The sequence below is a fragment of the Temnothorax americanus genome, unplaced genomic scaffold, assembly GCF_048541705.1.
Source record: "Temnothorax americanus isolate GAGA-0224 unplaced genomic scaffold, ASM4854170v1 Scaffold35, whole genome shotgun sequence".
Taxonomy (NCBI): Eukaryota; Metazoa; Arthropoda; class Insecta; order Hymenoptera; family Formicidae; genus Temnothorax; species Temnothorax americanus.
Window position 1 is genome coordinate 262,085 of NW_027509496.1, and position 12,680 is coordinate 274,764.

Genomic DNA, 12,680 nt, shown 5'->3' on the forward strand with positions numbered 1-12,680 from the left:
CATTGCACGTAACAAAGTTTTAGTCATAATTGTAAGGCTATAAGAAAATAGACCAATCACACTCGATTATTGGTTAGATTCCAATAACCCTGGCGCCTTAATTTGACGATGGTTTCTGGTAGTACTTTTAAAGAGGTTCGATGGCTACAACAAAATGCAGAGAGTTTCATGAAATTTTAATATGTTGTTCTAGAATGCAAAATAGAATTATGTGAATTTTAAAGGAATTTTTCACCGTCCTGTTTTGAAAAAAATCTACTCCACAAATTTAAAAAGTACAATTTTTGGATTAGGTTTTTTTCAAAATAAAACGGTGAAAAATTCCCCAAAAATTCACATAATTCTATTTTGCATTCCAGAACAACATATTAAAATTTCATGAAACTGGCTGCATTTTTAACATAGGTTTTTATAGGAAATGATATATTGCATATACCTTCAGAATGAAATAAGTGCAAGAAAAAATGCAAATGCTAAGGAAAGAAAAATATGCCCATGTAACTTAATAATTTACAAATAAATGAGCGAAAGAAAGGGAAAGGTTACCGCACTACTTCAAACGCTAGCGCGCTGTTTCCAGAACCCCCGCGTCCTACTACTCCCTCCAATAAAGCCATCGAACGTCCTTAATGCTAAATAAAAAATTACGGTCTTGTAGGGCTAACTGCTCTGGTTTTCGAGATATAAAGTGTTAAAGTTGGTAAAACTTTAGATTAAGGGCGACCTCACCGATTTCAATAACCTTGATATGTTGTCGATATGAAACGAGGTGCCACAGATTTACAACTTTTCATGCGTGGAAAGCCGACGCATATACTTTGAAGGCACACTATATGTGTCTAGATTAACAATAGTGGAGCCCCCCGCAGAAGGGCGGAACCTACTGTCTCCATCCATACACTTTTCACGCGAAACAAGGTGTCACGCGCGAGGTGCCACTTTTCAATATTTTAACTATTCTGTGCTATAACAAATTATTTCTGTTACAGATATTAAATATTTTTACACAATGCAACTTTTCATACGAAGCGACGAAAGAAGAAAAAACGGGTTTTTAACTTTTCACGCAAACTGTGGTTTACCCCCCACCCCCCTGCTTAGGGGCGGTAGCTCCACCCCCGCCTACGTGTGTACTGTTTATACACACACAATTGAAGTATTATTTAAAAATTTATATTATTTATTTTTAACTTTAACACTGTATATCTTGAAAACCAGACCCTATAAGACCTATATAATTTTTTGTTCAGCGTTAGAAGTACTACCAAAAACCATCGTCAAATTAAGGCGCCAGGGTTATCGGAATCTTGCCAATTATTCTTCGAGCTCAAGTAGAATAATCGACTGTGATTGGTCTATTTTTTTACGACCTTACGATTTTGACTAAAACTTTGTTACGTGGAATGGCCTTTAGAGATTATCGCCCGGATTGTTTTAGAGGAAAAAAAGTTGGAAAGCTGGTGAAGGGAGCAGGAAGAGGATCCGGATATTTCGGTTTTTGACTGTGCGAAAGAAGCCGGAAAACGTCCGTCACGTTCGAAGATTCTCGCTAGGGGCGTTTCTGCTCGGGTTTATTGGGCGTATTGGGATGCGTTGGTACTCAGGGACGGAAAGGTGGGATTTTCCTGATTTGAACTCCAAGTTTCTTCTAACTTGTTGTCCTACGAAAGCGGGTGAAGGAAGTGTTGGAGATGGCCCATGACTCTTCTTCTGGGGGACATTTCGGGGTCAACAAGACCCTGGAAAAGATCCGAGGTCGGTTTTACTGGGCCACGTGTAAACAGGATGTAGAAAACTGGTGCAGGACTTGTAGGGTTTGCATTTCTAGGAGGAGACCTTCAGGAAAGGGAAAATCCCCGTTTGAAGTTTATAATGTTGGGGTTCTGTTTGAGAGAATCCAAATGACATCTTTGGCCCCCTCTCAATATCTTCTTCTGGAAATAGGTATCTGCTTGTGATCGTCGATTGATTCACCAAATAGGTGGAAGTCTTCCCAATAAAGAGTATTAGAGCGAGAATGGTAACGGAAGTTTTCTTCAAACAGTTCATCTACAGGTACGGAGTTTCTTTTAAAGTACACACAGATCAAGGAAAGAATTTCGAATCAAAACTATTTTCCGAATTAGTGGAGTTGCTTGGGATTAGAAAGACCAGGACTACCGCTCTGCATCCTCAGTCAGACAGGCACTACGGTCAGGTCAAACACCAACACCAAACGAATTATTTGGCAAAATACATTTCCGAAAATCAAAAGGATTGGAATCGTTGGGTTTCAAGGTTTCTTCTGGCTTAATCTTCGAAGCATGAGTTTTCTGGCGTTTCTCCAGCCGAGATGTGTTTTGCTCGGAGACTTCGTTTACCTTTAGATTTGTTTCAGGGAAGCCCCACTGATTCGGGATCGCAGCCGGCAGGAAGTTTCATTAGGAATCTGAGGGAGAAACTAGAGGAGGTACATTTCAATGTGAGGAAGAGGTTGAACCTCAATTTTGCTAGGGTCAAAACTTGGTATGACCGTAAGCCAGACAAGCTCTTTTTCAAGAAAGGCAGAATGTTTGGTTATACAATCCCTGAAAGGGGGAAGGCCCTTATTTAGTGGAAAAAAGCTCAGTGATGTGGTATATGGCATTCGAAGATTACCTAAACATAGAAGTAAAGTTGTCTATGCAGATAGGTTAGCTCTCTTTAGAGAAAGGGAGTCTGGGAGCAACTAGTTAGAGTCAGTGCCCGGGGGAGTTTGTGAGAGTGAGATTGTAATTTAATTTTACTTTTACCTTTTCTTGAATTATACTCTGCTCGAAAATGTTCTTTTTCCACAGAATCTTATTTGAGTTCCCGCGGGAGGATCTTTGAAAGAGGATTTCTTGAACGGAACTCGAAGTAGGCTTCGAGGGGCTTAAGAACAGCCAAGACTTCTTCGTCGGGGACTCCAAAGTTTTTTTTTTTTTTTAAGACTGCCTCTCAATTTTTGACTGAAGTTTTCCGAGGGTCTTGGGCAAATGCCGAGGCAGACTTGGGGAGTTTTAAAAGACGTTGGGACCTTGGGTCTTCAGAAAGTCCCCCTCCTTGTCCGAAGTTCGCTTCAAAAGGAGCAGCGTCAGCGGCAAGAGGATGGCGGCTAGAGGGTGTCGGCAAGAGGAAAGCGTGAGGACCTGGGGCGAGAGAGAGGTTATGTTGATGGAGGAGATAGCACAAGAAGCGGCAGAAAAGACTAAAGCGGATGCGCAACACGCGTCTTCGCAACGTGTGATAAGCGGCGAGATCAAGGCCACGTTCCGTAACGCGCATATGCGCGCATTTTCTGTAGTAAACGTTACGTATACTATAGATAAATGCGCGCATATGCGCGTTACGGAACGTAGGGATAAAAATCGATGGAAGGGATCGATAGAGCGAGGTAAACATGCAAGAAACGCACGTGGTAGCAGTAGAGCGGGTGAGCTGTGAGACGAAGCGAGCTGTAGTAGAAAGTAACCAAAGAAAAATGGAATGCAGAGGGAAGATGATAATAGAGAAGGGGCGGTGGAAAAGATAGTGGAAGAGAAAGTATCGAAGATGATAAAGGAAGTTAAGGAGAAATGTAAAAGAAGAAAGGAGAAGATAAAGGAGAATTGGATAGGCGTTTGAAAATCACATAAAGGTCACCTTCAATTTCTTAAGTAGAACTCATATTGTAATATATCGTTTAAAAGGGCATAAAATAAGAAAAATTGACATAAGTTAGAGATCGATACGTTAATCCATTCAAAAGTTATTTAGGTTCAAAAATTGGCTTCTTCGAACTTTGACCCTAAATAATTTCCGAAAGGTTAACGTATCGACCTCTGATTTGCGCCAAATGTTTCTTTTTTTATGCCCTTTCAAACAATATACTACAATCTATATGGGGTGTTCCACTTAAAATTTTTTAATGCCCCTGGGAGCATTAACTGAAAAATGTCTAATGTCTATATATCACAGATATATCATATACATAAAAGTGTCTGACGTCTGTCTGTCTTTCATAAACTGTTATATTTTTCAGTTACATTTGTTCATAACTTTTTAACAAACACCGAGCAACGGCTAAAACCTTCTGAAGGTTACTCAGGAGGATGACCTTGACAACATATGTCAAGGTCAAGGTCAGTGGGGCTGGGCCCGTTATTATGCACTTTTATCCAAATACATGTATCTATGTATATAGTTATATATAACAAATTTTTTCCGGGAATAAATTGAATTGGTGAATTTGTAAAAGGATACGTTTGTTGCGAAGATACCATAGAAGAGTCCATTGCGGCTCTACATTCTTATCTGATACCTAAATCACGAGATATAATATATAATGTATAATAACATATGTAATAACACTGTTCAACAAATAAATGATTTTTTTCGAGCATAAGAATGAAAATAATTATTTTTTGTAGTTTTTTTGTGTTGAATATGATCCCGTTTATAAAATTGTTCTATCACGTCATTATATAGGGTCTATTGCATCAAAGTCATACAGGCAACTTATACAGGCCATTAAAGTATTCATCAAATATTTCTTATGCCAGTTCTAGACTGGAAGATGATCCTACTCTCGGCTCATCCGAGTGAGTAGTGTAGACGGATAAAAATCTGAAGAATACTGAAGTTAGCTTTTAATCGTACCAACCTGTTTGTACAAGCCCGCGCACGAGCCTGGCCTCGTGATTTAGATGAGGAAGGAACAAATAACACGAGAATTTGTATGGAGAGAGAAATTGTGGGTCTTCGTTTAATTCGTTTCTAAAGAGACTTAATCGCAGTTTGATAGTTGCGTAATCAATGCACGACATATAATTGTTTTTGTGTTACAAGAAAATAAGCTGTATCAAACACAATGTCAAGAATAAAGTAATTAATCGGAACGGATCCTTTTCTTGATATTGTAAATGTCTCTATCTTACAATAATTATCTACATGAAATGTATCTTGTAAATCGACTCTTATATGAAAGTGAGACGTATCTTAACTTGTCTGATCTCGTTGAAATTGAAGTCATCAATCACCAATCGTTTTAATTTCTATCAAGAAAAAGAAATCGTTTCAACATGAATAAACAACACATAATATATATCAAGAGACACGGTAGTGTCTCGCGCCAAGTACACGCGGAGCGAGACCGACCGTGAGGGTGCCATTACATGGAGCGCGGAAACGCCGAAACGCGGAAGCGCGGAAGACAAAATTTACTAGATTTCCGTCGATCCGTTCCGTCTGTTTTGAATGCCTTATATTACATGGAGCATATTTTGAGCGGAAAAGCGGAACGGAGAATTATAAAATATTAATTTTTAACGGTATTTATTGATTAAAATGCTTGTATTTAATAGATAAGCTGAAAAGATAAGCATATTAATAAAAATTGCAATGAATTAAGTGAACACAATTTTAAGAAATGAATACAAATGTCTATTTGTCACTATACTGTTCCGCTTTTCCGCGCAAATTGTGCTCCATGTAATATAAGGGTTGCGTTCCAAAATTCACTCTGAGTAACTAAAATCTATAGTTTACGTCACGCACACTATAGCATTTTAGTTAACTAGAGTGAATTTTGGAACGCAGCCCAGGAGAAACAAACTCGCGGAACGAACGCGTCAAAATCCGTTGTCAACGCGGATACAGTATACTCCATCAAATTTCGGAGCTGTCTAATCACATTGAAAAAAAAACCTTTTACACATACTCTTCGATTACTTTATTATTTAATAAAAGTGGCAGTATAATATTATAGATCCAAACATCATGTTGATGGTTATTATGAAGTATATCTTATGCAAGCCAGGGTACATACATAGGCTGCGTTAAGTACTGGCAGTGAATATCGAAACGCAGCCATACATACATACACGATAATAGCGGATTCCGCTTTTCTGTTCAAACGTGCGGGACTCAACTCGCGGAAACGCGGAATCTAGTTACTATTCTGTTCCGCGCTTCCGCGTTTCCGCGTTTCCGCGCTCCATGTAATGGCACCCTGACTCTTTTACGCGACGTGACGGGTTGCGAGTACCCGAGATGTTGAGATCTCGATAACGAGTGAACGAATCAAGTTCTAAGTAGGCTTGATCGATAGCTTGGGGTCCAATTAGGGGGGGGTTTCTCTCATAATATTCCGCTACGTGCCCTACGAGCGGAGATATTGCGACGCAAAGTCCAAATGCGAAAATTTATTTTTAAGATACGTCGTCTACGTCGACCGCTCTTTGTAACATACATGTAACAAACAGAGAACGTCACTTTCACTTTTTCGACACTGGCGGCGCAGGTATCGCCAGTTTCGATATCGCGCGCGTATTTCGAAATTAGGTCGATAGACTTATCGGTCAGGAGGAAGATTTCTATTTAGGTAAAAATTAGGTATATATATAATCCGCACAAAATTACCTTTTTTAAAAAAAGGTAAAAAAAGGCGCCAAGTACACGAATAGTAGTGTATATGTTGTAACCTAAAAAAAAAGAAAGTGGTAGTATTATACCTCGAAAAAACCTAAGTAACAAGTGGTAGATCTTTATATCTCGAAAAATCTCGAAAAAATCTAAGCAGTAGTATCTTTATTTCCGAAAAATTATAACCCAAGTGATACACGTCACAAATTTATGTTACCTTATCAAAAAGAAGAGTCGCGCTTCAAGTGATCTATTACAATTACAAAAAAGAAATGATATCTCTTTAAATTAGAGCGCCAATTACAGAGAGAACATGTATATTGCCTCAAAAAATAATTGTTGCACTACATTGAAAAATCTTTACATTGTGTCAATTAGAAAAGAATGTATAATAACAATTTTATAAGATTAAAAAATTTTATTTAAATTTAACAAGGGAATACAAGATATTTAAATACAAAGTTATTTACATGTGTATTTTTTAATGGCCACAAAGAATTACAGAAGTAACAGTACAAAATAAAAATATTTTATTAAAATACATAAATTTTTCTTGTAAAAAAACTTGGCGCTGCTAGACCTTTTAAATAAATAAAAACAACAATAAATAAAAATAATTCAGAGAAGAATACAATGGGAGTAATATTAAATGATTATCAGCGTGGATGTGGGAGTGAGTGATATGGGTGTGCGTGACTACGCGGACGGCGGATAATGCGGCTTATAATTAAGTATAGAATAAGTTTATTTATTTATTTAAAATTTCGAGGTCTAGCAGCGCCAAGTTTTTTTACAAGAAAAATTTATGTATTTTAATAAAATATTTTTATTTTGTACTGTTACTTCTGTAATTCTTTGTGGCCATTAAAAAATATACATGTAAATAACTTTGTATTTAAATATCTTGTATTCCCTTGTTAAATTTAAATAAAATTTTTTAATCTTATAAAATTGTTATTATACATTCTTTTCTAATTGACACAATGTAAAGATTTTTCAATGTAGTGCAACAATTATTTTTTGAGGCAATATACATGTTCTCTCTGTAATTGGCGCTCTAACTTAAAGAGATATCATTTCTTTTTTGTAATTGTAATAGATCACTTGAAGCGCGACTCTTCTTTTTGATAAGGTAACATAATTTTGTGACGTGTATCACTTGGGTTATAATTTTTCGGAAATAAAGATACTACTGCTTAGATTTTTTCGAGATTTTTCGAGATATAAAGATCTACCACTTGTTACTTAGGTTTTTTCGAGGTATAATACTACCACTTTCTTTTTTTTTAGGTTACAACATATACACTACTATTCGTGTACTTGGCGCCTTTTTTTACCTTTTTTTAAAAAAGGTAATTTTGTGCGGATATCACGCCTTTTTGTAGTATATTACGCATTGTATAAACAGTATGTACAGGATAAAGCTATTTGGAGGTATAATACTACCACTTTGTTTTTTTCGAGGTAACAACATAACAGGGTAACAACATAATACATATACACTATTATGCGTGTACTTGGCGCTCATTTTACCTTTTTTTTAAAAAGGTAATTTTGTACGGATATCACGCCTTTTTGTAGTGTTACGCATCTTAATCTTATAAACAATATATCTTATAATTTCATAAACCGTATATAATACAAGGTATGAAGCTAAAAGTGTTACGGACTATTATTTCTAAAGAAAACAACAATTTAATATTTTGCTCAGTTTTTTAAAAATAATAATCTGTAACCCTTTTAGTTGTACACCTTGTATATATTTTTCAATTTCAACATAAAACATAATCGCAATAAAGCATGATTAATGTTAATAAGTCGTTAACTGTAAAATTCTTTATTTATTTTTATTTGCGTGTCTTACTGAATGTTGTTCGCAACTGTATATGTACCGATATCTTCAGGTATCGATATTTTTGATAATTATTTTTACGTCAGACATAATTTTAATTCATCCAATTTTTATTATGTCTAAACATAATTTTTGTCCAATTTTTATTATGTCTAGACATAATTTTAATTCAGCGATTTTTATTATGTCATGACATAATTTTAATTCTGCCGCTAGGGAAATTTAAGTCGATTGTTATGAATCAAGCTTGAATTCAATGTTTAGGTGTCCTAGGTTGCCGATGACGAGGTCCACATAGCGCGCTCTATAGTTTTCGGTGTCCAGGTGTATTAATACCTTGAATTCGATGGCCACGTGTTCCAAGTTGCCGATGACGAGGTCCACATAGTGCGCTTCGTAGTTTTCGGTGTCTACATGTATTAATACCTCGAATTCGATATCTACGTGTCCTACATTGGGTGCGTTCAGCCGATACTTTGCTAGCCTAGCAATCGTGAGCAGTCGCTTGTTTTCGCTCGTTTCCTCTTTTTTGATTTACTGGATTAAAAAGAGAAGAAACGAGCAAAAACGAGCAACTGCTCACGATTGGTAGGCTAGCGGAGTATCGGCTGAACGCACCCATTCAGATTTAAAGTTATTAATACACCTAGACACCAAAAACTATGAAGCGCACTATGTGGACCTCGTCATCAGCAACCTGGGACACCTAGACATCAATTTCAAGGTATTAATACACGTAGACACCGAAAACTACGGAGCGCAATATGTGGACCTTGTCATCGGCAACCTGGGACACCTAAACATTGAATTCAACATATTATTACACCTGGACACCGAAAACTACGAAGCGCACTATGTGGACCTTGTCATCGGCAACCTGGGACACCTAGACATCGAATTCAACGTACAATTACACCTGGACACCGAAAACTATGAAGCGCATTATCTGGATCCCGTCATCGGCAACCTGGGACACGTGGACATCGAATTCAAGATATTAATACACGTAGACACCAAAAACTACGGAGCGCACTATGTGGACCTCGTCATCGGCAACCTGGGACACGTAGACATCGAATTCAACGTATTATTACACCTGGACACCGAAATCTATGAAGCGCATTATCTGGATCCCGTCATCGGCAACCTGGGACACGTGGACATCGAATTCAAGGTATTAATACACGTAGACACCGAAAACTACGGATCGCACTATGTGGACCACGTCATCGGCAACCTGGGACACGTAGACATCGAATTCAACGTATTATTACACCTGGACACCGAAATCTATGAAGCGCATTATCTGGATCCCGTCATCGGCAACCTGGGACACGTGGACATCGAATTCAAGATATTAATACACGTAGACACCAAAAACTACGGAGCGCACTATGTGGACCTCGTCATCGGCAACCTGGGACACGTAGACATCGAATTCAACGTATTATTACACCTGGACACCGAAAACTATAAAGCGCACTATCTGGACCTTGTCATCGGCAACCTGGGATACATAGACATCAAATTCAAGCTTGATTCATAAGAATCGACTTAAAAATTCCCTAGCGGCACTTTCTGCCAAGCATAGAGAACCTTCTTTTCCGTTGACTCAATATTTATTATATATATCAAGAGACACGGTAGTGTCTCGCGCCAAGTACACGCGGAGCGAGACCGACCGTGACTCTTTTACGCGACGCGACGGGTTGCGAGTACCCGAGATGTTGAGATCTCGATAACGAGTGAACGGATCAAGTTCTAAGTAGGCTTGATCGATAGCTTGGGGTCCAATTAGGGGGGGGTTTCTCTCATAATATTCCGCTACGTGCCTTACGAGCGGAGATATTGCGACGCAAAGTCCAAATGTGAAAATTTATTTTTAAGATACTCCTAACGCTCTCATTCAATATTATTATGATTATCAGAGAAACGTCCTTTTCACTTTTTCGACGCTGGCGGCGCAGGTATCGCCAGTTTCGATATCGCGCGCGTATTTCAAAATTAGGTCGATAAACTTATCGGTCAGGAGGAAGATTTCTATTTAAGTAAAAATTAGGTATATATATAATAAATATTGAGTCAACGGAAAAGTAGGTTCTCTATGCTTGGCAGAAAGTGCCGCTAGGGAATTTTTAAGTCGATTCTTATGAATCAAACTTGAATTTGATGTCTATGTATCCCAGGTTGCCGATGACAAGGTCCAGATAGTGCGCTTTACAGTTTTCGGTGTCCAGGTGTAATAATACGTTGAATTCGATGTCTACGTGTCCCAGGTTGCCGATGACGAGGTCCACATAGTGTGCTCCGTAGTTTTTGGTGTCTACGTGTATTAATATCTTGAATTCGATGTCCACGTGTCCCAGGTTGCCGATGACGGGATCCAGATAATGCGCTTCATAGATTTCGGTGTCTACGTGTATTAATACCTTGAATTCGATGTCCACGTGTCCCAGGTTGCCGATGACGAGGTCCACACAGTGCGCTTCGTAGTTTTCGGTGTCCAGGTGTAATCGTACGTTGAATTCGATGTCTAGGTGTCCCAGGTTGCCGATGACGAGGTCCACATAGTGCGCTCCGTAGTTTTCGGTGTCTACGTGTATTAATACCTTGAATTCGATGTCCACGTGTCCCAGGTTGCCGATGACGAAGTCCACATAGTGCGCTCCGTAGTTTTTGGTGTCTACGTGTATTAATATCTTGAATTCGATGTCCACGTGTCCCAGGTTGCCGATGACGAGGTCCACACAGTGCGCTTCGTAGTTTTCGGTGTCCAGGTGTAATAATACGTTGAATGCGATGTCTACGTGTCCCAGGTTGCCGATGACGAGGTCCACACAGTGCGCTCCGTAGTTTTTGGTGTCTACGTGTATTAATATCTTGAATTCGATGTCCACGTGTCTCAGGTTGCCGATGACGAGGTCCAGATATCGCGCTCCGTAGTTTTCGGTGTCTAGGTGTAATAATACTTCGAATTTGATGTTCACGTGTCCCAGGTTGCCGATGACGAGATCCAGATAGTGCGCTTCATAGTTTTCGGTGTCCAGGTGTAATTGTACGTTGAATTCGATGTCTAGGTGTCCCAGGTTGCCGATGACGAGGTCCACACAGTGCGCTCCGTAGTTTTTGGTGTCTACGTGTATTAATATCTTGAATTCGATGTCCACGTGTCTCAGGTTGCCGATGACGAGGTCCAGATATCGCGCTCCGTAGTTTTCGGTGTCTAGGTGTAATAATACCTCGAATTAGATGTTCACGTGTCCCAGGTTGCCGATGACGAGATCCAGATAGTGCGCTTCATAGTTTTCGGTGTCCAGGTGTAATTGTACGTTGAATTCGATGTCTAGGTGTCCCAGGTTGCCGATGACGAGGTCCACACAGTGCGCTCCGTAGTTTTTGGTGTCTACGTGTATTAATATCTTGAATTCGATGTCCACGTGTCTCAGGTTGCCGATGACGAGGTCCAGATATCGCGCTCCGTAGTTTTCGGTGTCTAGGTGTAATAATACCTCGAATTTGATGTTCACGTGTCCCAGGTTGCCGATGACGAGATCCAGATAGTGCGCTTCATAGTTTTCGGTGTCCAGGTGTAATTGTACGTTGAATTCGATGTCTAGGTGTCCCAGGTTGCCGATGACAAGATCCACATAGTGCGCTCCGTAGTTTTCGGTGTCTACGTGTATTAATATTTTGAATTCGATGTCCACGTATCCCAGGTTGCCGATGACGGGATCCAGATAGTGCGCTTCATAGTTTCCGGTGTCCAGGTGTAATCGTACGTTGAATTTGATGTCTACGTGTCCCAGGTTGCCGATGACGAGGTCCACATAGTGCGCTTCGTAGTTTTCGGTGTCCACGTGTAATAATATGTTGAATTCAATGTTTAGGTGTCCCAGGTTGCCAATGACGAGGTCCACATATTGCGCTCCGTAGTTTTCGGTGTCTACGTGTATTAATACCTTGAAATTGATGTCTAGGTGTCCCAGGTTGCTGATGACGAGGTCCACATAGTGCGCTTCATAGTTTTTGGTGTCTAGGTGTATTAATAACTTTAAATCTAAATGGGTGCGTTCAGCCGATACTCCGCTAGCCTAGCAATCGTGAGCAGTCGCTCGTTTTTGCTCGTTTCCTCTCTTTTTAATCCAGTAGGTCAAAAGAGAGGAAACGAGCGAAAAAGAGCGACTGCTCACGATTGCTAGGCTAGCAAAGTATCGGCTGAACACACCCAATGTAGGACACGTAGATATCGAATTCGAGGTATTAATACATGTAGACACCGAAAACTACGAAGCGCACTATGTGGACCTCGTCATCGGCAACTTGGAACACGTGGCCATCGAATTCAAGGTATTAATACACCTGGACACCGAAAACTATAGAGCGCGCTATGTGGACTTCGTCATCGGCAACCTGGGACACCTAAACA

The 12,680-nt window shown here is 39.5% G+C and overlaps 1 protein-coding gene across 6 annotated transcripts in view; it reads right to left on the minus strand.

Annotated features, from left to right (window-relative positions):
• Ry (xanthine dehydrogenase rosy) overlaps positions 1-12,680 on the minus strand; it is a 149,797-nt gene that overhangs the window by 109,179 nt on the left and 27,938 nt on the right. For 3 of the 6 annotated variants that reach the window (XM_077414069.1, XM_077414070.1, XM_077414071.1), the window contains one exon: positions 4,243-4,300. The exons of the other annotated variants lie outside the window; for them this stretch is intronic. In XM_077414069.1, the coding sequence (XP_077270195.1) occupies positions 4,243-4,300 (58 nt within the window). The remainder of the gene's footprint in view (positions 1-4,242; positions 4,301-12,680) is intronic. 6 annotated transcript variants of the gene reach the window in all.